The sequence below is a fragment of the Numida meleagris genome, chromosome 4 (genome assembly GCF_002078875.1).
Source record: "Numida meleagris isolate 19003 breed g44 Domestic line chromosome 4, NumMel1.0, whole genome shotgun sequence".
Taxonomy (NCBI): domain Eukaryota; kingdom Metazoa; phylum Chordata; class Aves; order Galliformes; family Numididae; genus Numida; species Numida meleagris.
In genome coordinates, this window is record NC_034412.1 from 85854416 (window position 1) to 85880795 (window position 26380).

The following is a 26380-nucleotide window of genomic DNA, read 5'->3' on the forward strand; positions in this document are numbered from 1 at the left end:
AAGTATAATGTCTCCAATAAAGACAAATGTCCCTGAGAGACCAGAATGGAGTTACTTAACATGCTTTACTATGTCATCTAGTAAATATTTGATCCCAGGTCCCCCAGGGTGCAAAGCTCACACATTACCAATTACTCCAGGAAAACCTAAGTTAACTTCCACATATATTTTTGCCTTCACTGCAATCAGTCAAGGCTGAACAGCCATTTAATGGAAATGCACTGATCTGACTGCGTAATGAAGATTATTTCAGTTAGTAAATCATAATGTTTCATAGGTATTCTTAAAAATGGATGTTCTAAATCATTATTGCAACAGCTCTGAACACTGCAAGTTAAACACTTCAGATAATTAAAATACAATAAAAAATAAACAGTTGCATCCATAAATCAAAAAATAGCAAGACAGCACAGAATGTCAACACTTACAATAGGATACACTTATGTCCTGAAGGAACTCATAAAATCAGATATGATAAAATTACTAATTTAAGAGGATTTGATAGGGCTAATAACATCAAATCTTTGTTTGATAAGATCAAAATGGAATTTTCACATAGGATTGTCCTGCAAAATATCCCTGCACCCAGCTTTGTTTTCACCATCCAAATGATCCTTCTAAATAAAAGGAACTGATTGATTTTGTAAGATATGGCAATGCTGGGGAAATATTTTTGTGTATAACATAATTCACATTTTCTTTACAACTACTCTTTTTCCTAATGATTTTTTCCTGTATGCTCCTATTCCACTGTTGTATATTAAAGCTGAGCAATGAAAAATGTAACTGAAACAGATTTCTATCAAAAATGCAATTCCACAAGCTTACATTGATTTTAATGGGGCACAAATCAAAACATCATGGGTGCCATTTGATTTGTTTCATTTTGCCACTCCTACAGTAATATTGACTTATGTATTGAATTTCGTTCTACCGGACATTTTGTGTCATGCTAACACTATGAATGATATATTCTGGTAGTTTTAAATCATGCAAATCTTCAGGAAAATCAGCAGTTTTTCTCTCCTGAATCTCTGCTAATGGTTTTCAACTGGTTTCAGTGGGAGAAGGACACTACTGTGCTGTATGTGCCTGCTGACTCTTCACTGCTCTCTTTTGAGATCAGTGGTTGCTAGGCCAAACTTGATTTAGGGAAAGAAGGCTATCAAAGACAGTAAATTCTTACCAGGCAGATAAAGGACAGAAATCCCGCTAAGGGAAAAACAACAAAATGAACACTTAAGGGCAAGAGTGCTTACACACTCCACAATCATTCAAATGTGTCTCCCTTAACACATGCAACAATGTGGATTCCCTAATGCAAAGCTCAAAGACAACTTTTTTTTAGCTCCTGTAATTTCCTCATCAGCTCCGTAGTCCATCCTTAGCAGGTAAACCAGCTGATAAACCAGTCAGCTCACCCAGTCCCTCACAGACCTCTGATGTGCTCTGCACACAGACAAGGGATCTGAGGATTGAGATATCTCTACAACAGCCTTAAAATACTCATCTGCCACAGATGTATGCAGTCATAACAATACCCACTCAGAACTGCCCGTTCTGTTCTATAGGTGAATCCTCCCTTGGGAAGACCAGTGGAAGGTTCGCTATTGACTGCAGTCCTTGGGATACCTCACAAAGTGAAGCAAAAATTACAGTTCACTCACCTGAGCTATCAAGTCTCCGTTTTCAGCATGCACCAGGATAACAGCCCCAAGACTTTTTAGAAAGGTAAAGGCTTCATAAAGCTGCAGGTAGTACAAAGAAGGAAATGCTGATGAATAAGGAAAACGTATTAACACTCAGACAACTCTGTTAGTCTCTGTTTTACTCCTTCTATGTTGGTAATTCTCTATGTGAATGGCATATTATCTCCCTTTTCCACAGGTCACTTTTGACATATACCCAGAGCTACATTGCCAGGCATCAGCTGGCCCACCTCTCATACACCCTCCCTGCCCAGGATAAGCCTGTGCCCTTCTGCACCAGCACAGGGTCAGAAGTCTCAAGTGGTGCCGTGTCTCCCTCAGATACCACACGGTGGTTCCACAAGCTCCTTCTATTCCCCATGCCTCCCATACAGGCCTAGGCTGAGCGAGTAATGTCTTTTCCCAAGCTTTAGCAAACACAGTGGACAAGTAACAAAGGTCTCTTGCCTGCCTAAACAAAAAAAAATGGATCCAATGAGATGCGCTCAGATGGAATGGGAATAATCAGTGGACTACAAGCACTTCCAATACAGCCAAAACACATCCTTCCTGAAGGGCAGGCATTTTGCATCACCCTTTAGAGCCAATGGTGTCAAGTCTTCACCAGTACCCTCTGTTCTACAATTAAAAGTACTCATATTTTCTCTAGAGCATTCTTTCGTTTATCAATTTCTAAGATTCTAAATCCATCCACACAAAATGAAAATTGTTGATCTTACTGCATTTACTGAGGATTTCTGAGATTACTGAACTACTGGATTACAGAAATTCTAGCTCTCTTCCCAACAGGTATTCAGCTAACATGACATTTTTATAAACCAGACTTCAGCAACATGGGAACCCATTTTTCAAACACAGATCAAATACTGAAGATATGGTTTCTTCAGTGCCCACTTTTGCTTTAAACAGAGTAAAAGGCATTAGTCCAGCCACATTTAATATTTCGCTGTATTACTTCTGATAATTCCAACAGTGAGTTGAATTTGGCATGCACTGCCTCCAGGAGAATATTTATATGTTATTTTGTCTAAAATTGCCATTAAAACCACATGTACTGGAGGTGTAGCAACAGTTATTTAAGAGACTGAGAGCTGTAGCTCTGGGAATAAGTACAAATGAAACATTTTCTCAACTGAATAAGCAAACATTATTATTACTCACAGATGTCACTGTCCATTTACAATGACCTGATACTCATGAATGGGAAAGCTGAAGAGTGTGGAATCTGTAATGAGCACTGGACAAACAAGCTCATTGTTATCTCCAGCCCTAATGAGAAAAGGCCACCTACTCCTGTCAGCAACACTATTAAACTGTTTGCAGCAACAGAGAAACTCTTCAAATCTCCAAACTGTCATTGCCTCATGTGCTTCATCATTTTCTCCTTTTCTGACATGGAGTTCTTGAAAGGTAACAGCAAAGTAAAGTGGAGGGCAAACTCCCAAGCAGCGCTGAGAAGCTGCGTTGCTGGGGACACTAGATAATCCTTGCAGAAGTTGGATGTCATACAGTCCAAAGAACACATGCAGATGGTAACAGTCCCGCGGCACTGATCCTTCAGAGAAAAAAACTCCTCGGCTACAAATCCCCCCAGTGCCACTCAGATCAGTGGGAATGTTGCTCTGGGATTCAACCTTAGCAACTCCTCAGTTGCTGGTAGGGAGATCACAGAAGAAAGGACAGATTGCAGCAAGGAAAAACATTCAGAGCAGTACCTGGCTGTCAGACATTTGGTAGAGATCCTTGTAGGCCATGTAGACTTGAAAAGAGTTAACACCTGTTCCAAGACAAAATGCAAAGGTGTTGCGATGTTAAGTGGATTCCTAAATCGTATTCAAATAAAATCAAACAGGAAAAACAGATCCCATCTTCAGCCTTACCAACTAATGCCAGAAATAAAGCAGGACTTCACAGCTGTATTACAGCCGCTATGACTAGGAGCCTAAATCCCCCCTCTTCAGAGGGAATTTGCTGGACTCTGTGGATTGCTGTGTTCAGCCCTGGAGCAACATAGCCATTACTGCAGATGAGACTGATTGGAGCCAAATCACAGATGAGTGACAGTGGCTAAAACAAGCATGTAAAATTTGTGAAATTTAAAAAAACTTGCAAAGTACAAGGTTCTGCGCATCACTTAGGTTTCTTTAACAAATCGGGAAAACATTTCAGTTTGACCTGGAACCGTGCTTTTAAACAGATAAACTTCCAGTTATGTTTCCCCAGAGTGCTGAAAAGCTGCAGGAATTGTGCGTCTGAACTGGCAAGCTGACCTGCTTTTTCTTGATCCTGCTGCCCAAAACACCTGGCTGAGCTGATGGCAGACACAGAATTAAAGCCTGAAATCAGCTACAAGGGCAGCTTGCCATACCTCTCCCTCCACCTTCCAAAGCTGGAAGAATTTACGTTGGCAGTGATACAGAACCATGAAAGATGACAGCTCCAAATTTAGGAATCTGTAAGAAATGCTAGTGTTGAGTGTTGGTGGCCAGGCATCAATTGTATTCCACTACATGTTTCAAAAATTTCCTCAGAGGGATTATACAGCTTCATATTCTACACGGGAATGGGAATTCCAGACATCTTCTGTTTGTATTTTCTGTACAGATGAATTTAAATTAGTTTATAAACTTGCCTTACTCTTTAGTCTACTGACAATATCCCCAATTTGGCACAGGGACTGATCTCACACTTTTCTAGCCTAAAAGAAAAGTCAATTCTAAGCTAAGCTCTGTAAGCCGCATTTCAAAACAGCTGCCGGGAAAACTGAGCTTCCTGTGGCAGGAAGAAAAAGAGAGTTGTGCATGTTATATATGTCAACTACATTGAATGAATAATGCTCCCTGATTACAGCTTCTTCATGCATCTAGACATGCACAGACGTATCCTCAAGCAGGTTTGGTTCGTGCTCACGCAGAGAGTCTGTTTATTCACAATTACAAGGCTAAAATACTCTGGGATACATGGAGGATAAAACCTTGAAATGATCCCTGGTATTATGTCTCTCTGCTAAGGTCAAGCAGCTCAGCAAGAAATACGAAGGGGGAACTGGTCCCTCCTCACTGCCTTCCAAGCTGAGCAAATCCAGCCTGAACCATGGAGCCACCTCAGCCAGTGATCCCACTTTATTTTCTGTTTTTCAGGATCCCAAAAAAACACACATAGACTTGAGCAGCTGCAATCCCTCAGCCTGTTCATATTACATATTTTCAGTGCACTCATTATGTCTTATGTCCCTGTTTTAAAACCTTTGACTGTTTTACTTGGTGCGAACACTTACAGCCTCGTACCTGCAGTCCCATCTACCCATGCCAGCATCTCACCAACCTCTCTGTGAAAAACTTCCCCCTTACATCTAATCTAAATCTCACTTCCTTTAATTTAAAACCATTTCCCCCTGTCCTCTTGAGGCATTATAGTTGGAAGACAAACATTACCCAAGCACCACAAATTCTCTTCCCTTTTCTTTTAGGCCCCTCTCTGACTTTGGCAACATAGCTATGAGTTTTGCTCCCACTCAAGTTAATGTTATCACTGAAGTCCATGGGAGTGGAAGGCATCTCAGAAGAGACTCTGCTATGGGACACAATCCTGGTGCCTTACTGACAGCTTCCACAGCGCAAAAGGAGAGATTATTGACGTAGACACCAAAGCACATCAGGTACACGCAAAATGGAAGGGCACTCCACAGTTAGCCTTAACAGCTAACACAAAGATGGTTTAAGCCATCCTACTTTGCAAAGGGACTACCTTGACAAGATACTAAGGTAAAATAACACCAGCTTACGCATACAGATATTCAACTGTAGTAGACCTGGTCTACTCCATATTTAACTCAATGTTTAACATCTGTTACATACTATAACCTTTTTCAAGGCATGGGTGAGTGCTCGATCTTGCACCAGGGTACCCTCTCCAAATTTCAAACAAATTTTTAACAAAGTACAATAGTTAAAGGAGTCATCGAGGCCTCTGTCATCACAATTCAGGCTGTTGTGCCTTTATATGTGCTGGAGAACCACAATCACAAATTAGTTGTTAAAAACCTAAAAGCCCAAGTCTCTACAAATTGACCTTTGGGACTACAAAACCTCCAGGCCCATCCAAACCCTATGTCTCCTTAAATTAGTGTTGTGTTGATTTAAAACTAATTAATTATTCAATTATACCTCATGATAAGGCACAGCAGCAGCAGCTCTCTGAGCTCCCGTTACTCATACCAAGATTTTATTAGGCACACATAGCACTGAAACATGATTAACCGAATCCTGCTCTTTGCCCAACTGTCCCACCAAACAATCAGCCGAGAATAAATTCAATCCAGATTCTCAGATGATGAAAACCACTGTCACCCCACTCATATCAAGTCTATTTGCACCAGCTGGCTCAAATGTTTCCAATTATCAGCAGATATTATCCATTAATCGAAAGTCCTTGCCACAATAAATATTTCCTATTGTGCTTATGTTTCCATACTCGCTCATACCTTGTGTCTCTCCACACACAAAAATAATTCTCATTGACTGTCTGAGACACTGCAGCATCCAGGAGAACAAAGGTGACCTCTTACTGCTGCTGCCAAAGAGGCCACCAAGGGCTAGAAATGGATGAACAGCTTCCTTCCTTTCCTGAAGAGCGAAAACTCACGTTTCTACAGTTGGAGAAAACTGTTAACCCAACTCTCTGCACTGGGCTCTTAATATAAACCCCCACGCATGTTTGGAAGTGCTGAGCCACATGTGATCCAGAAGCTCTGGAAAACAACATCTAACCTTTGAAATAAAGCACAGCACTCTTGTCTGATATTCAGCTAACGCACTTCAGTGTGTCCATGTTAACACTGATAGCAGGGGAATAGCACTATCAGTACTGACAGATGTCATCACCTTGTAAAAAAAAATTCATAAATGAAGACCAGCAGCAGTTTCTCTAAATTATGTGCCATGTTGCTAATTGAAATGTTTTTTTTTTCCTAAAACCTAGTTATACAGCAAATATACTGCTAACATGCTGCAATACAGGATAAATTCCCCCAAGAGAGCACCTCCACGGTAACTCAGTGAACAACTGTTTGCTGAAAATATAGTATATAGGATTTTGCTTCATGTTTTTACTTTGATAGTATATTGCTACATAAAGAGAATTTTCCAAATCTAAGTCATCACTAGCACTACATCTTTTAAAGAATGTTGCATTAACATACTACTTAAGACTTTCCAACAAAAAGGTCGTTCTGACTTTCACTGTAATTAAATACTGTTTCAGAATATATTCCCCTAATTAATATCCAAAGAAAGTATCAAATGAAAAATACTTGAAAAAAATATGTTTCTGGACAGAAAATCCAGGCTGTCAGACAGGAACTAGACCACAACTTGTTTTCTGAAGGCTAGATTCAATTGCCTGCATGGAGGTATGTGGTGCTACTAAGATGCCCTCCCATATATGACTCTCCTACTCTGAAGCGGCAGGTGTGGAAGAGGATTTATAAGACATTTTATCTCTGCTATTCCTGAATAGTAGCTGGAGGTCAGGTAAGGTAACCTACAGTATCTCACATGATAGTAGACCTGTTAATTGAGCTGAATCGAGCCCCTAAGTTCTTAAACAGACTCCTAAATAACTGACCTAGTTTTTCTGCGTCCTGATACAAAACATCTAGTAACTTTAGGGAAAGCCACAGGAGACCAAGAACTTGTGAAAATCAGGACACTTTTTCATTATTAGGTACCTAACTTTAGGCTCTCTTTTCTCTAATAACTTGAACCTATTTTTAAAAGACAGTCATTTTCTATAATAATTTCTGACAAGCAAATTATCTTAAGAAACTGCTGAGAAATTTGCAACAGCCTGTGATGAGAGTTTCTCAGACACGTGATGAGCTGGTCCTTCATATTCTGGCTTAATTTGAGGCAGTTAAATGGGCTCTAATGCACAAGCCTCAAGGTCCACTTATGAAGTAGCAGGGAAATACAAAAGTTCAAAGTAATGTACAATCTTGGGAAGCTGTCATGGTTTTGTGATTTTCGGTTATTGGTATTCCACATCATAACATCATGTAGTGGATATACCTGGTTCTCAGAAGAGAAGGACTACCACAGTCCCCACGGTACTTTTCTCCTCTGTTACCATTTTCCAGCCGGAGGGAAGAGATAAAAGCTCGCAGTATAAAAACTTGCAGATCACGAGACCTCGTCCCTTTTTCCGCCGTCTCTCATCTTGGCAGCACCTCGCTCTCCAGCCGTCTTATCGTCGGTAGTAGAGTAAGGCTTACCTTGATTTTGGGACATTCTCTCTCTCTGTATTGGATTTATCAGCTTAAATTGTAATTATTGTGTGTTGTACTATAGTGTGTTGTTTTGCATTCCGATATCTTATTTAGTAAATTAGTTTGTTTCTCCTCAGATTGTTGCCGCTGTTCTTTGCTCTCAGGGCCATCTCCCTACCCTTTTCCCCTTTCCCCTTTTCCCGGGACGTGGGCCCTTGGGTCCTCCGTCCCCTTTGTCACGGAATCGGGCCGAACGCCCGTAAACCGTTGACAGAAGCATACCCAGCACCTGTGCATTTCTTTTCTGGATAATGCATTCTTTAAACTACTTCAAAATTTCACCTCCAAATGGCATTTAATAAAAACAAAAATGGTGCGTATTTTCACTCACTAACCTTTGTCTTGCACCAGTACTTCCAGCTCTTCTCGAATCCCATCATACCAGCTAGTGATGTCCACATGGAGAGAGTAATCACAACAAGATTTAGTGTCAGCTGCCTCGTGCCACTTCTCAAAGGATGTCAGTAAACTTGATCCAGGTTCTGGAAGCACATGGTCAACTGAAAAAGAGAATCAGTTTCTCTTACCCAGACTACACTCTATTCAGATTTCCTCAGTCCCTGTAACAAGCCTTCTGGCATCTCAGCCAAAACAGCAGCTTTCAGGGCAGTTTCTGTGCAGACAGTAACTTCAGGATATCAGTCAGATCATGCTGTCTCAGGCACAGCAGACTCTGTGGACAGTGTATGCTAAAGGTGAGTCTGGCAAGCTGCTCGGTACGGCAACAACAGATGTCCAGTGAGAGACCCGAATATCTCATGGTTTAGGGCATATTTAACTTTCCATAAACTGTTTTCTAAGAGAAGACCTAACTTCCAGACATACTTGCATTTATTGTCTCATGTGTCCACCTCTTCGTATTTCATAGCATTACTATTAACCAGTGCCTCCTAGTCCCTGAATTGGCTCGCTCTGCCTTACTAATGTATCAGTGAAGATGCTGATTGCTTTCTCAACAGCCAGAATTGGGAATATGGCCAAATGTTTGAACAGAGAGGCTGCAGAGCACAAACACTTGGCCATACTACATGGCAGATTGCGTGTGCTGGAATTACACATCTTGGCTGTCTTAATGTTTTCTGCATAGGATAATGCTACTAATATGTTATGTAAGTTATATGACATAACTTACCCATGTATAGTTATCATTTTGCTGACCTACGTCACATGGCATTATGAAAACAAAGATGGGCTTACTCATGCCATACACAAACCAAATGCTTTACACAAAGCTTCAACTGAAGAACGTACATCAAAAAAATTTCTAACAAAAGTCATGAACAGCAGTGTACTTTTTGCTTATTGCCAAACATCCTTTCAGCTGATATTTGCCTCTGAACATAGGTAATAGGCAACACTACTCAGCAAAAGTAGCCACATCCCAATTCAGAGAGAATAAAATGCCACTGGGCAGCTCTACACTGCTGGTAGGAGAGAGACGAATCTTGTCCTGCCATATAGTACACAGAGTAACAACTAGAAACACTTCTCCCATCCACCAAGGATTCCAGGACATCTCCAGAGAGAGCTTCCTCCATTCTTCATGCCAAATCCAAATTCATAAATAAGCATCTTGTTATTACTAAAGTCTCTGAAATGTGACTAAGTAGGACCAACAGATCTTTGCCAGATGGTCTGTGTCATACAATTATAGCACTAACTACACTGCTTTTTAAAAATCCCAGAAGTATATTATTTCTTATGCTTGTTCAGTACTTCAGAGGGAAATCCAAGAAATAATTCCCATGCTGCTATTTCTTTTCTGAGGGTAGGCTCATTCTCAGGCAAACCCTGGGATCTCCAAAATAGCGTCCAGAAATTTGAGTATGAATTGGAGAAGATCTCAGAATATCGGTATGGCGCCTCCTGAGCTGTCCCTGCCTACAGTACTTGGGCTTCAACGTGGGATGGGAAGATAGTTCTGCCAATACTCACTGATCATGGTGGTGCCCCCTGCTACTGCTGCTTTTGTGCCTTGATAGAAGTCATCAACAGTAGTCATTCCTTGGTAGGGCTTTTGTAGGTAAGTGTTGACATCTATTCCCCCAGGAATAACCATGCGCCCATTAGCCTCTATGGTCTTGACTCCTCCAGGAACAATCAGATTCTCCCCTATTTGCCTAGGCAGCAAGGAAAGGCAATATTACTTTACTTAAACAATGAAACAAAGAGGACAGAACCTTTTTGAGGTGCATAGGGAAGAGAAAGCTAGGGACCATACAAAAGTGAAAGAAAGAACTGAGACCCAAAAGAAGGGAGAAACTCAACCACCTGTTCTGGCTGTTCTGCACGGCACTGGCAGAACAAAGCGTCCATGAGTCTGCTAGCTGGGCCACATGCTCTCATTGCTTTGCATTGCTCTTGTGGCCAATAAAAAAGTCATAACATGCCAGCATTAAAAACTGATTTTTTAATATGACTGAAGATGAGACTTCAGCATCCTATCTCTAAACAATTATAAATCTAGAGTTAACATTCTCATAGGAGTTCCAGTATTTTAAATTAATTTCTATCAGAAGACAGAAAAACATAGATCAAATATGACAGTAAGCTAGAACTGTAAATATACGGCAGTCAAAAGGTACAGCAGAAAGGAGCTATAATTACTTTGTAATCAAGCAGTGTGAATTTATCCTTAAAAGGAAATCTAAATATGCTAAGATACAGAAATGTATATTTGAGACTCAAATAAATCTAGCCTACCAAGTCACATATTCTTCATCTCCCTCTTGCAGTTAAAGCTTAGTGCAACATTCTGCACAACCCAGTAGAAACAATTTTAAATGCTGTGGCCATCTTTCCCCTTTCAGTTCTTCAAAACAGGATTGTTTTCACTACTAAAAATATTAATCTGTCCCCCATGCTGATATTAACTCCAGATACCTACAATCAAAATACTTTCAGTGTTCATGGACATAACTGAGTAAATTAACCTTTAGATTTTAAAGCCGCATTACGTTTTTATAGTCTATTTTGCATGATGTCAAACAGGAAAAGTGTGGGAGCTGTGTCTCTGCACGGTTACCCCTTCATCTGTTTGGGCTTAGAGACAATCACAACATAGTTTAAGTTCATTTAGTTGATCTCATATTTCTGACACAGTCAGTCCCTGCCTTAATTTCCTTTTGTCTGGGATAAAATAACATTTACCCACAGCTAAACAAATACCCCAGACATCTGAGCTGCTGCATCTGTTTCTCCTATATTAAAATGCAACTCCCACTTATGGAGCAAAACACAGTGCCTGATTAACAGCCAATCACAACAAGTTAGAACAGAAAATGAATAAAACCGTTAATTAAAATCAGCAAAAAAACAAGGATAATTATTCAAATTGGAATTTGGCCAAACCACCAGAGTTAATAAATAGCCCCAAGAGGTCAAGAATTTGCTTCATACCCTATGCAAAAATGTCACCTCCAGCAGCTTGGCACCCCCAGCACTGTGAGGTTTTGCTGGAGGGAAGCACAGCCACTCCGTGAGCAAACGCCCCTGAGCAGCCTGAGCTGCGGCCTCATCTCAGTGCTGAACAAATCCAAAAGTGTTTAGCTCATGAGACTTGATAATATCACGGCTTGAAGACAGCTCCGTATCTGATGTCTAATATTCATTAACACATATAGCACTGGGAGCATGTCATAACCTGTTTATAGTGGTGTGGAATGCTAATGATGCCACGACAAACAGGGAACTGATATACAAAAGCAACCCAGCACATCAAATAGCACAAACAAGGTGCAAGAAGCTTCTTTGCTGTTAAAATTTGAATTGCAAAGGCATACCATATAGCACTTCAGCCCACAAGCAAATTGAGGGCGCAGATAAAGTTAGGTAGCCCCATGGATAATAATGTGCTGCACTGATTTTTGTTAGTTGAATCCACTCCCAAAATTTTAACCAGAACAATCCTCAAGCTTGTACAGTGTGGCTTGGAAATAATAAAAAAAAATTACTATGATCAATTTCTTCTAAATATCTTTAAGGTGGAATTGCACTCCAAGGACTACCACAGCTGAAAATAACATTGCTAAAGAAAACCCATGCAAAAAAATATAAAAGCAATTCATTTTCATTTTCTTCCACAATCAGTATCTACCAGTTCCCTACTCATGAAAACACACACCCAAATGAACTAAAAGAGTGCTAACTGTGTATTGAAGTTTTTTGATGACTCATTGCTCACTACTGAGCAACAGCTTATTTGGCAGTCACTGCAGTCATCCGTGCTGAAGTGATACAGGACCAAATGGTCTTTGTGGATAATGCTGTGCTACTACCTGTCAGGATCCTGCCCCATCTCTTGCCTGGCATAAAGATTAAGGCTGAGAGAAGGCTGATCTTCACTGGCACTCAAGGTTATTTTTACTCTGACTGATTCGAACATAAAGAGATAATGTGACAAGATTCCTGAACTGCTCACTTGTTAATACTAAATGTATGTTAATATGAATGGGGTTCAGTTACTTGTGGGTGAAAAAATACAACGGCACAGGTAACTATTCTAGGCACAATATAAATGATTGAGCTGCTCTTCTGATGCACCAGCAACTTGGCAAACTAGAAAACTCAGACTCATGGAAAGTTGATGCACCCTACAGCTCTCAATTGAGCAAGCTAGCATGTTCTGTCATATGCAAGCTGATTAAAGCACAATGAAAGCACATCAGGCTTCGACTCTTTGTAAGCTTAACTTGAGAAAGCTGGAAAACTCCCCCAGAACACATCAGTCACTATGGAGACCAGATCTCTTTTAGACATCTCAGGCTCCCTCTACCTTGGCTCGTTCCTAGCCCAGCTCCAGTCCCCCAGTGATCCATCCTGCACACTTGTTGGCCCCCTACACCAGGAGTGACCCCATACTTTCCTTTGGCAGGGCTAGAGCAGAGGACAGCAAGCAGCAGACAGTGTGACCTACTGCTTGGCACCAAGACCGGGGTTCATTTCCTCATGTGGGTAACAAAGACAGGAAAGATGTAGGCAAAATGTATTATTTATGTACTTATAGCAATTTAAATTACTAAATATCTTAATTAGTATTTAGATACCAAAGAACAGCCTCTCAGCTCCTATTTCATTGTGCACAGCTTGAGTTTCAGCTGGAAAAAAAAGCACATGCTTCCTTGTACATAGTAAGCCAGTTTGAGCCTTGACAGGTAGGAAAAAGCCTTTACCATCTTCCAAACTACACATAATCTTCAAATGTATTCAAGCTTACATGTACATTTTTCTCTGCAGAACAATTAGCAGATACACAGGTCTTAGTGGACCCTACTTCATTTCATTAGTCTGCAAGAGAAACTCAGTCTCTATTTTCTAATCAGTTTCCACTGCAGAACAGGAAAATGAACCCTGATCTTTATATCCTGGCAAAGCTACCACACTATTGCTTATTCTGGGTGGAGTGGTTTAGTGTCCATTCCATTTTGTGGAAAGAATTCTGTATTATCAGCAGGATCTACAGCTGAAGAGTTAGGGTATCAATTGAAACGTGGCTGATTTAGATTCAACTCCAAAGGATCTTGAGCAACACCTAACAACTATGTTAAATACTTAGACCCAGTGGGCAGTTTCAGCTGGAGAAAATAAAGGTCAGTCTCAGAAGACGCAGCACTTCCCTGAACTGCAGAACTTACTGTCAGAATACAGATAGGACCCAAGCCCAACTCACACCAGGCTGCGCTTGCAAATTAACTACCGAGTTTTTCAGAGCATGGACAAATCTCAATTCATCTAAACTCAGAACACCAGTCACAACTGAGGTTGTTCAATACCAAACTTGCCTCCTTTGGCAAAGATAAAGGCATTTTAAAATTTTAGATATTAAAAATAAGTTTAGAATTCTTTTCTGTTGCAAAAACCTAAGTCATGAATAATGTACATAGGCATAGATAAATAAAAAAGCAGACTTAATTTGATTATATCTTCTTAAGAAAAGGAACTCTGAAAACAAGAAGGCAATTAATTATTTACCATATAATCATAATTACGTTTCTGTGCATTAAATTGTAGCCTCTGGAGACCAAACTTGTTGGGTCATGAAAGAAAATGTTTAGCAGTTGAGAAAAATATTTAATCCTTATGTACATTATAGTGCTTACACACACGCAGGATTCAGCAAAACTAGAAACTCTCGTCTCCACAGTAAAAGTATGACCAGTAGAGCTACATGACATCTTTGTAACTGTTTACTGGGCTTTCAGTAATACATATTTCTTATTCATCTAACGAATACTTTCCCAGTTCCTACTGGGAAAATCCTACTAGATCAGTAGGATTTTCTAACTGCATGAAAATTGAAGACCAGATGCCTTTTCTAACCTAGAAAAGGGACATATGAGCAATGTGTAACACCATTGTACAAACAGAACATGCAGTACTTCATTAACCAACAGCAAGTCTGAGAAGGAATTAAGCCCCTTAGACCTGTGTCATGGACGTACTTCTGTGTTACACGATCCTGTACAGCATGGCTGCATTTGCCATGATCAGATGGGGTGGGAGTGAAGCTGTAATAAGCCTCCTGTTATATATGGACTCAAAAAATGTTCATGATATATACTTACCTCTTGCTTTGAGGGATTCTACCTCCCTGTCTTAGTTTGGCTATTTTGGAGAAAGCTAGAAATGAACTGTTCAAAGAGCAAACCTCTTTACAGCCAAAGAATTTTCTATCTACCTAATACTAGCAAAGATTAAATGGCGGAATTTCATTATTTAGCGCTCCTCTACAGTGACTCCACATCAAGAGGTAAGCAAGGTGCTAGCTGCAAGAAATCAGGTCAATGCCATCAAGAAATCACATTAGTCTATACTAACAGGCATGCAAAAAAAGTTCAATATTTAAAAAACCAACTTTATAAGTCCATCTTCCAGGTATAGGTCCGCATAGAAGGAGTGGTCATCATTGATAATTCTTCCACCTTTAATGAGCAGTCGGTCACTCTGAGGGGGAAGAAAAGGAAGAAATGTGGTTCTATTCAAATAAATAAATATAACAACATATTGATGATATCAAACAGGCTTATAGTATACGCAAAGCCATTAACATCAAAGCACTCACCCTACATATAGATCTATGCCATAGATTCAGGTGGATACATAGACAGTGGAAGAGAAAACCATAGTTTCACTGAGTGTTTAATACTGGTTTGGGGGACATCAAGCATCACAGTGGTCACATCCTTAAATCAGAAAACATGGAAACACTTGCAATCCTGCTACATGCTCTTTTTACCACCACCTCACTGGATATATAGGCCAAAAAGGAATAAGAACCTTGCAGACTAAATTGCCCAACGCTGTAATGTCCACGATTAGCTCACCTGGGACTCTCAGCACCCCTGGAAGAGTAGTAGCTTGGAATGGGGAGGGACAAGATCAGAAGAGGCTGCTGAGTTCTGTAATACAAAAATTCCTGCCTACAAAAAGCTGCTTTAAGCAAAGTCAGCTCAGAAGGGCCAACTTTGCTGTCCCTCCAAGGCTACCAAGATGCATGAACCACAGCTCGCACTTCTTGTACTGCTGTTTCCAGTTCGCTGTTTTTGCACTGAGACTGAGGGCATGAAGACAGAATTGTCACCTGGTGCCTGACTCCTGCAGGTGCATGCAAAGCACACTTATAAGTCAGGTAGCTGGGGGCAGTCCATGCTGGGGCTCCCCACAATGTGTATCATTTCTCGAGGGAGGAGGGAGTGCAGTATCAAAGTTAGATTTACCTGAAATATGTATTACATTAAGAACAGCAGAGAGGGCTACTGACTCTTGGTATATTCCAAAGTGCCACAAAGCCAAAATAATCCAGTGGATAATTGTTCATGTATCAGATCCGCTGTGACACTGCTCACAACAATCATCTGTTTTTCTCTATCCAAATGGCTACGCTGTTCTCCAAAGAATACATTTTACAGAAAGCAAATTTTACCACAGTGTATTCAGAAGAAGCAGAGTTTTAATTCCCTTTCTAAAGGAGTCATGCTGGAAACACCAGCACCCTGCCCAGAGACAGGAGAAGTCTGCAACTTCAGAGCATAATGCTTTTGAAAGGCTTTGCCAAGTGACTGTGAATGCTGAAAAACTCTGAAGCAGTGAAAACCTTCTTACCCCATTCATATATTTAAATAAGACATTTTTAATAAATTATTTCCTTGGCTCACCAAACAATAACTCAGAATCTATATTTTGTCCTTGCTTTATACTCCTCACTCCTGACTCAGTTCTTGGTTTAATTACAGAATGACTCACACACATAAACCATGCATGTCTCAAGTTCCCAGTTTAGGAAACAACTGAACAATTCAACATGCTTTCTTGTCTACAAAACCAAGACAACAACTGAGAGCTCCCAAAAATTTACAGATAAAAATTCTCAGCCAGAATTAGGGGGATTACAACAACCTTTCTTCAACGTAAGTTCTCTGATATAGGCCTTATGTTGAAGATTGAGTTTGTATTTGAATGTTTTGCAGGTCTGAAGCCTATATAGCCCTCTACATGAATCTAGACAAGCAAGAAGGGAGAAACCAGACATCATTTATAAAGACATTTTAAATACAGCGCATGACCTCAGGGGATGTGCAGAGAGAGTCTTAGGCTCTTCCCAGCCAAGGAGGGAGCCAAGGCCCAGAACTGCACTGCAATACATCCCTGGGACCCATCTTGGGTGTTGGCATCCTTGCCTTGAAGGATGGAGACAAATGCAAGTCCTCATTCTGGAACTTGCCAGACTGGGCTCCATGTTCTCTCCCCAGTCTCTCTGCAGTCACTCATAATTGCAGTACTTGCAAATTAGCAGCCTGAAAAGTAATAAATTATTTTGCCATTTGCTGGCAGTAGCATCTCCTCACCATGATGATTTATACACTGTTCACTGACCGGCGGAGAATTGCCTTCCTACGCGTTAACACTGTCCTACCACAAAGAGCCATGGGCTCATTGACACAGACAGTGAATGCTACTGGGACACTGCATCTGCCACTGTTAACGAGTCAAAAATCTGCATGCTCATCGAGATGTTCTAACTTTTTCCTTTCAAAACAGAAAAAGATGCATTATACATAGAAACAAATCTAACAGGCCAGGAAAATAAGACAGACTAAAGTAAAACAAAGTACAACTCCAGTAGAACAACTGTAAACACAAGGATTTTATACATTCTATATATAAATATATAAGAGACAAAAGGAGGCATCAGAAGAATCTGAAAATAAAAGGATACAAACCCAGTCTCAAGAAAGAACTCAATTATGTGAGTCATCCATTAAATGAAATCTCATTTATAGTTTATAAAGGATTATTGAATGTTCAGCTCTAAATCACTTCTTCTTCAGCATTTCAGAGGGTCTAAGAAACTCTCCTGAAGAAAGAGAACCACACTTCACAGAGCCTTTCAATGTTTAAATTCCTGACATCACTCTGCCCAAAAGAAAACACAAATCTCCCAAAACTGTTGCAAAAGGAAGCAGATCTTGCACCTGAGCTGACTGGAGGCTAATATCCCCAGGCAGGAACAGGAAGCCATGGGAGACAAGGCTGCCAAAAACCCACAGATTTTGATGCTTCCCGTTGCTCCCCAGGTCTGCCAAGCTACTGGGGACGTAAGCTACGAGGCAGATGTCTGTGGAGCCTTGCCCAGCTCCCATCAGGACCAATAGATGTGGAAACATCCCTGACATACATTTGGATCCTAGTGAATCAGCATGTTCTGATTAAAACGGTTTTGTTGGAACCTCTCCCAAGTGCTCAAGTTGTAAGTGCGTCTGCAGGACAAGTTACAGATTGCTACGAGCCAGGAGGACAAGCGAATGATAGTGATGGGTTGATGGTTGGACTACATGGTCTAGTGGTCTTTCCAACCTTAACAATTCTATGATTCTGTGAAGCAGGATACTTTATACAGACGGTGCTGACAGGCACCAGCATCTCAAGTCAGATCTTGCAATTTTCTTTGTGCAGTGCTGAACACCCAGAAAAACCAAAGTCCTCTTCTCCCTGACAGCACCGCAGGCCGGAGGACAGCTGCACCATGGGGAAAGCAGGGGCGGGAGGAGCGCCCCGAACGCAGGCCTCCATCTCGCAGCACTGGGCCGCTTTCCCGCTCCCAGCCGTAAATCCCCTCAGGCAGGACGTTTTCTTTGCCCAGCTCTCAGATGTGCCCCCAGCCACGGGCTGACCTCTGGGTGCTCTCACAATGCAAACAACAGCGCGCTCATTGCTCAGCCCAGCGACCACAGTACAGGCCTTTATGGGCCTGACAGCAGGAACGCTGCGCAGAGAGATGGGGAATTGCAATGAACACAGAAACTGAGCGATTCACTGGGTGCCAAGCTTCAAGACAAAAAACCCTGCTCTCATTGACATGGGAGATGAGGGAAGCACCACAGTGAGCATACAATTGCTCAGCATTTATGAAGGCATTGAGCCAAGGCATTTCTCCTCCACCTATTTCTGCAGCAAAGCTGTTTGCTTCCAGGTTTGTGGCTGAGTGAGACAGCAGCAGGACCCTGTGCATCCTTGCAGCTCCATTTTGCAAACGCTCCAGCTCCTTGCAGCTCGGTTCCTATCACTCTTAGAACTCCGCCTTCAAACACCATGCACTGCTTTCCTGCTGACATTCCGCTGATCACAGGCTGGCTTCTCCTGCTTCATCTGGCGGCAAAGCCACTGAGCTTAGTCTGTGACATGACAGCAGTTTTCATGGCAGCAGAAGGAGATGCCACAGCCTCAGCATCGCTTGCTGTGGGAGGAGGAGCCCAGACACCAGGCTTTTGCTCCGTTACAGCTATTGTCTGCACTACAGCATGAGTAACACGAAACATCTGTAGGCTGGTGACAGTTTGTACAAATCGCCCGGTTTGATGTTTGGGTTTTTTAAAATCAGCTTGGCTCAGCTCTTTTTGAAGTATGTCCATATTTTCAAGCATTCCCCATGATAAAGGGCCAGCAGAGACAAGCAGGGGTGTGAACCAAGCTGCAGTGACCCTCACAATGAGCCTGAAGCTGCGGGGGCCTAAATTCTGCATCACTGCCCTGCGCAACTGCCAGGGAAGCCAAATCCCTTGGGTCAGTAAATCATTTATCTCTATCTTTGGATCTAAATGATCCAAATGTTAGATCTGAATGTTAGAGGAAGAATAGCTGCAAAGAAATTTAAAATTATCCCTTTTTTCATTTACCTATTGTGCTCAGAGCTACACATATTTAAAATTATTACATACAACAAAATTCAAATACATTTTTTACACATGCAATCCTCAGTCTTCTAGAACATCTGAAAATCACAGCAATAGAAGGAATAAAACTGGCATGAACTGATATAAAAAGCATATTATAAAAGCATATATAAAAAGCAAATATTATTTTAAACTGGTGCAGCATGCCATAGCACAACGCAGCAAAAGCTGCAGAAAACACACCTCTCTGCAGTACCAATACCCACTGTACTGCACTTGCATGCACCTCTCAGAGAAAACCACACCTACAGTACAAGATGGAGCTTGGAGAAAGAAAAAGAAAGAAAGAATCTGACATTATCTATTCTAACTACAAAAAAAGATTCAAAGAGAGATCAGGAGTGGTGTTTTAATCAAACACCAGCATCTGTCTAGACTGTAATCTTGGTACATTCTATTCAATTTTTGTTTTTCTTTCATGAATGGAATGTCTATCTATTACACCTCCAGCTCTAAATCAAGCAAATAATGTCTTTAATTATTTACAGTTTGCTTTACACTTTAACTACAATGAAATTCACATGACGTATCCAGCAAATGGGTCTGAGTACTGTTTTGTGTTTGGATTTGGAGTTTTATGATTGCTGCATTGCAGCCATTGCCAACTGCAAAGGTTTTACAACACTTTTACCCCCAGTATTTCCAGGCCTAAAGGAGAAGAAAACACTCTGTAGTGATTTCATCCTTTGCATAACTCTGAGGACTTACTAGAATACACCATTGTCCTCAGATCTCCACAACAACAATGGGTGTATTCTCTAAAATCCAGAATAGTGAAGGGCCCTGAAGATGACGAAGGATTTTATGCTAAACAGCAGTTAAAAAACAGTTCAAATTCCAAATCCACCTGTACTTCCAGTTCTCTGCCTATAAGTACATGGCTTAAAAGACATCAGGTTAAACATAACAGACATAAGAAGACATTAGGCTATGTTATCACACATACAGCCACAGCATTCATCTTCACTTTTTCAGCATCTGAAAGGTAGAATCCATTATTACTAAGTCTTTAAAAGGGCCATTGGGAGTTTAAAAAGACACAGCATCCCTATTTTAGAGGTAAGGTTCAAAAGCCACAGGATGATGTTCGTGTTCTCCTTGGCTATGAGTATTTGTGAGGGAGCAGTGCCTCAAAAACAAAACTCCCACTGGCAGACCACGGAGGGAGAGCTCTTCCTTGCTTCTGTGCATTTCTTATTTCCCACAGTAAATGAGAGATTTAGATTATATTTCTTTTTTAGGTATGTTTAATCGCATACCTATGTTCAGAGCCAGTCACACTGGGAACCAGTTGCAATACAATACGGTTCAGTTACCTTGGGTTTAGCAAAGTACTTAGAAAAAAGGAACATTTTTTAACCTAATGCCAAAGGAAGAAAGACATCCTTCCCATGAGGAATGCATGCTTAAAATCCTTTCATAAGGATCAAAGAGCTGTAAATGGGATTTCATGAGTGCTCTCTGCTTATAGAAGATGCGCTTTTAATCAGCACTATCCCACTCTTTCTTTTGAATTTTATGTCTAGGCTGCACTCCAGAGGAAGTAATTTTTATCTACTGTGATCCCTGAATCGATGTGGGGAATCGCGTGTAAATTACTATATCCTTGAGGTATCATGTCTGCTACGTTTACGTTTACGTTAAAGAAGAATCCTGCTTTTAATACCCTTTTCTTAACAAAATTACTCCAGTATATGGCAATTCATTTAGGAAGGATTATGGTGATTGTAGTAATATTGTATCTTGATCTGTAGCCAACGTATTCATTCATCTTTATTCACTTAAAAGATCTGATGTTCCTTTGTTTCCCCTTTAGAGACCTTGCTTTTTATTCATCTAGCAATTCTGGCCCTTAATCACACAGTCTAACAGGGCTCCTCCTACAGCTACAAACTCCGCAGGGATTTCTTCACTGTAAATGTCATCTTTGCTTTGCTTTTGGAGCAGAAGCACAACAAACACCTCATTGATAGCAATCTTCACTGGCATCAGCAGGAGTTTCACCTAAATATGGGCTGCAGGGTTAAACTTATTGCACCATGTGTCATAAAACCCAGCTCTCAGGTTACACACTGGTTATGTCAACTGGAGCTGATCTCAAAATCCCAGCAAGCCATTTACAGGCAAGGCTGAACTTGGGAATAAATAACAACAATTCAACAGTTTCCTGCCGCGTGCCACTGAACTGAAGAGCAGCTTTATCTGTGTTTTAGTCAGAAACCTGTATCAGGTTACCCGGGCACATCAGCCTTGGCACCAGTTAGAGGCACTACAAGCGGCTGAAAGCTGGCTGAGACCATAAGGAAACCTTTCTCTGGCAGGGGAGGTGCATGCAAGAGAGACAGAACAGGAGAATACATCCTTGAGTAAGGTGTCAGCAACGGCAATTCTTGACCAGCTCAATGCAGTGGATGCACATGCATATTGTCTGCATATAGACACATACAAGTCATAGCAGGTCGCGATGCCTGCTGCTCCACCTCCCCTGGCATCAGCACTGCTCCACCAACAGTCCTTCCACAGACTCTTCTGAGTTGTGTGCAAGGTGGACTAGGATCATCATCTTTGCTTGTTCCCTCACTATTATGCTCAAGAGATTATAGAGTGTAGATTTTACTGCGAACAGTGGGGACATTTATAACTCATCAGGAACACAAGCAAGAACTGGACATGTACTACAGGTTGAAATATCATCTAAGCACTGTAGAAGACAAGGAAAAGTAATCCCAAAGTAACTGTCCCAAGGTACAAGGCTGCCATCTTTACAGATTAGAAAACTACACATTATTTTGCTGCTGAATTCCTTCATGCTGATGCAAAGGAAAATGAGGTTCTCCCTTCTACTGCACCAATAAACTTATGGAAGGAGCAGAGAACAAGATCCTCACTTGTCAAGGAAGCGGTTCACTGCCAGTGGTGGCCCTCAGAAATTGTGACAGTGGCTCAGACTTCCTCAGTGACCACTTCCCACATTACTTGTCTTCCCAGACAGCAACTGTTCCCCTTCCGACACCGCGTGGCTGCCAGCAGAACACAGCCCAGATCCCCAGGGCAGCACCAGCTCCAACACCGACAGCCCTGATGGGCACAGAGGACACTGGCTGACAAACTGGCAGTGGCACTTCTAGGAACCACCACCCCAACCCACGTTTTCTGTCCCTCTGCCAAAGGTTTTAACCTCCAAAGGAGGAGATGGAAAGATAGGTCACCAAAAGACCTACTGTGAATGTAATTGAAGGCAGCAGATGGAAGTGGCTGAACAAGGGTTTACTCTCCCGGAGAAAAAAGGAAAGAAAAAGACTTAACACAAAATCATAGAAATGGTGGTTTCTGATTGGTTTCTACCAATCAGCAAAAGAATCTCTGGAGCTGCCAAATTCAAGCCCAGAACAACAGGCAATGAGAATTCACAAATGTTTGCTGCAGACAGGCAAACTGAGAGCAGCCAAGCCTATCAAAAAGCTACTGATAGAAAAATATATATATAATATACCAGAGTAAGAGGGGATCCAGAAATCCCATGCCCAGGTGTTTTAAAGCAGCACAAAATAGTGCTGTCTACATCAGTCTAAATCTTGCACCGATAACAGAATAACAACGTGAGAAATGTTTCCAATGCCCAGCACTCAGCAGCTTTTCAAACCCTTTTGGCAAGTCACACACCGGTCTGTAGCTCTACATTGTTAAACAGAAGTGGGTGGGAAAAAAAAGGGGAGACATGGAACAGACCCACACCCAGACCAGGGCTCAAGACTCTAAGTATTGTGCTGTCTTCAACTGAATCCTACTTACTTCTCATCTCTCTCCACATCAATCAATTCGAAAGACTACAACTATAATTATTCTCTGTGCCCACTCCTCTCAATTTCTCCACCCTCTCTTCACTTTTCTGCATCTGCTGCTTCTTCTCATCTCATATCAGCTCTTCTCTTTTCTTGCTAAACGTGGTGAGATCCTTCCCCTGCAAAACCTCACTTCTGAGCTGTTCCCCCACATTGTACAGTCCGTCAGCTCAGGGCCAGCAGCTCCTTCCCCCATGGATGTGCCAACTCTTGGACCACTCCCAGGAACACAATCTCATCCCCAGGGGATTCAGATACCCTTTGTTTCTCCCACGTGCTCCCATACATTGGTTCTGTTGACTGCTCTTCTCCCTTTGCTCTGTGGAGTTGTCTTCACACCTCCTCCTCACTGAGCTCACGCTGATTCTGTTTTAATGGCTGCAGTTGCTACTGGAACAAGTCCTGCTACAGAAATCTTACAAGCCATATGCTTTTTAACTTAGAACGCTGAGTTCATCTGGGCTGAGAACTTGCTTGAAACACTACCAAAACACACAAGCCAACATGATTTGCAATGGCTATTTCAGTATCACCACTGATTGTCCATTGACTCCATGCAGCATCCTGCACAGGAGGAGACAAACAGTGATGTTACAGCAAGAGGCGGGGGAATGCACCCTGGAAAATCTGCTGTGTGAGAGCACAACCCAAGCACAAAAGATTGCCACCTCATGCAGAAAAACACCTCAGCAATGGCTGTGCTGGATGACTGTGCTGCACATATGGAGAAACGCACTCCTGCAGATGCATCTGTGGCTAGCCTTGCATTACAGATCCTTGTCCCCACCCCATCCAACACTCCTGAGCCAGGGCAGTGAGACCCTCAAGAACTCAGCACACTGCTGAGGGCATCACCAAAGCACTCACACTCGCTGGTTCAGTACATTTCTATTTTACATCACCCCAGCACCTGCATGGGGCCTCAAAGACTGAGCTCCCCACAGCAGCTACAGTTTCTCCAGTCCAACAACTGGACAGCATCATGCACCAGAGCACTGTGCGGCATGTAGAGGGAGAGTCCTGAACAGAGATGAAACCATCCCCTGCTTCTTCCTGAGTGAAGATCCCAGTGCTGCAGACCTGACCCTCAGCAAGCTCCCAGAGGGGTCTCGCCAGGTCCTGACTGCAGGGGGGGCACGGGGCTGGCCTGGTGCGGGATGCTGCGGGATGCTATGGGACAGCTCCTGTCCCCACACAGGTTTGCCACAGGAATTAAGCACAGTAACAAATGACATTTTTTGTATGATTTCATTATTGCTGTTGTTGTTACATAACTTCACAGTGCTGTCACATTTCCTCAGAGCCCAGAAGGTTTGAAGCTGCAATGCACTTCCTCAGTGCAGGATGAGGAATGTGGAATGGGGATATGCACAGTTAGAGCTGGTGGATGCTTCTGGGGCAGGAGGTGCGTGTGAGGTGTAACTGAGATTGCCTGATTTGCTTACGCTGGAGGGGAGAGGGGCCAGGAGTGCAAAACATGGAAATAAAAAAGGCAGTCCAAGCCCACTGCCTGCCAATTTCCCTGATGTTAATGTATGCCTTTGATTTGGTCATAAAACTCAACACTGGCATTAATGAATATTCATTTGTAGAAGCTTCCACACATCCCATTTCGAAGGGAAAGGGCTTTGGGCTTTCATTTTTTCCCAGTACGCTCCTCACATAGAAAGAAATCTGAGGAAATGAAGGAACCAGTGAACTGTTGATCCCAAGGCAAGCACTTGTAATTCTTCTGGGGTCTTCTACTCTGAACTGGAGAGCACCCCAAGCAGCCACAGGCGGGCACATGCTGCACACCAGGGCCGAGCCTGCACAGAGCAGCCAGCACCCACCCAGCAGGCATGGGAGGCTCCCAGTGCAGGGGAAGCAGCCGGTGGGCAGCCAGCATGGGTCACACCACATGCTTGGGACCGAAGCAGGAGGAGCTGTCCCCCATTGAGCCCCCACAGCAGCCATGCTCATGTCCTACCTGGTGTCTGCTGGTAAGGGAGAACTGTAGCCATGGACCCACTGGTATCACCCAGCCCTGCTTTCCAAAAAGGGCTGTTCCTCTCATGTCCAAATATTTGGGCTAAAGGATTTTTTTCAATTACAAGAAAGACTTTAGGTGCTCACAGCCACATAACACTGGCTTGAGTGATGCCTTTAGAGTATATTTTGCCTTCTTCCGAAGCAAAGAGGCCTCCTGAAAGCCACCCCCTGGCTCTGAACAGCAGCGTTGACTCTGAAGCCACCACACCCACTCAGCAGCCCAACCCTGGCTCCAGAAGCTCTCACCCAGAGCCCCAACCCCTTCCCCATCACCCCCACCCCAGCCCTCAGGAGCAAAGCAGGGCCCAGCCCGGGGACAGACCCCACAGCATCTCTGCATGGCCCCAATCGAGAGAGATCGCCCATAGAAGCCCCCTCCCCGCCAGCTCTGCCTCGCCTTTATAGGTCTATGGGGAACAATATACTGAATAAAGGATCCAGATCCTTTCTGCCGTGGAAAGCGCTCTCCATTGTGGTCCTGCTGGATGCACATAGGAGGAGGATGGGGACGATTAACCCTTTGACTCCTGATCCCGACACGCCTGATGCATTCCCAGCGCGGAGGTGTGGGCGCTGGCATCATGGCGCTCTCATTTTCCACGTTTCCCCCACTCCCCAAGCCACCCCCGCCCCTCCGCACCCCCGGCCCAGCCCGGCCCCCGCCCCTGCCCGCTGCCGGGGGCACGTCGTGCTGCAGCGTCCCCTCCCTCTTTTGTTCTGCCGAGCCCGGCGGCCCCCAGCCCCGAACCGCCGCCGTCGGGCCCGGGCTGTGGGGCGAGATACGGGGAAAAATAACAGAGCGAAATCACCCGCCATCAAATCAGACGGATGCGGTATAATAACGAAATGAAATCGAATGAATGAAATGAAAACAAATGAAACCCAGCGCAGAGCTGCGGAAGGAGGGGACGGCCCCGCAGCCGGCACCCCCCGAGCCCCGCTCCCCGCCGCCCCCCGCGGACTCTGCGCGGCCGCTGAGCGCCGTTCCCCGCCCGCTAACAAAGGCGCGGGGGCACCGCCGGGCTGCGCTTACCGTGATGTGGGGGATGCTCTTCTTGCCCTGGTACGACATGTCGGCTCCCGCCAGGAACGCGCCCCGAAGAGCGAGAGAAAAATAACGGTGGGGATAACGGGAATAAGGGTAATTCGGCTGCTGGGGTGGGGCGGGGGGAACCGGCGGAGCTGTGTAATGGAGGCAAAGTTTCCTCGCCCGGAGGAAGGGGAGCGCCAGGCGGAGCCGGCACC

General features: G+C 43.0%; 1 protein-coding gene across 2 annotated transcripts in view; it reads right to left on the bottom strand.

Moving 5' to 3' along the window:
* Positions 1 to 26380, bottom strand: part of CRMP1 (collapsin response mediator protein 1) — a 45565-nt gene that overhangs the window by 16588 nt on the left and 2597 nt on the right. Inside the window, exons 1-6 of one of the 2 annotated variants that reach the window (XM_021393986.1) lie at positions 26169 to 26380; positions 14888 to 14976; positions 9970 to 10154; positions 8370 to 8534; positions 3425 to 3486; positions 1668 to 1748 (exon numbers count right to left, since the gene is read on the bottom strand). In XM_021393986.1, coding sequence (XP_021249661.1) covers positions 1668 to 1748; positions 3425 to 3486; positions 8370 to 8534; positions 9970 to 10154; positions 14888 to 14976; positions 26169 to 26207 — 621 coding nt within the window. In that variant the 5' untranslated portion in view covers positions 26208 to 26380. The remainder of the gene's footprint in view (positions 1 to 1667; positions 1749 to 3424; positions 3487 to 8369; positions 8535 to 9969; positions 10155 to 14887; positions 14977 to 26168) is intronic. The other variant, XM_021393985.1, reaches the window with a different exon arrangement.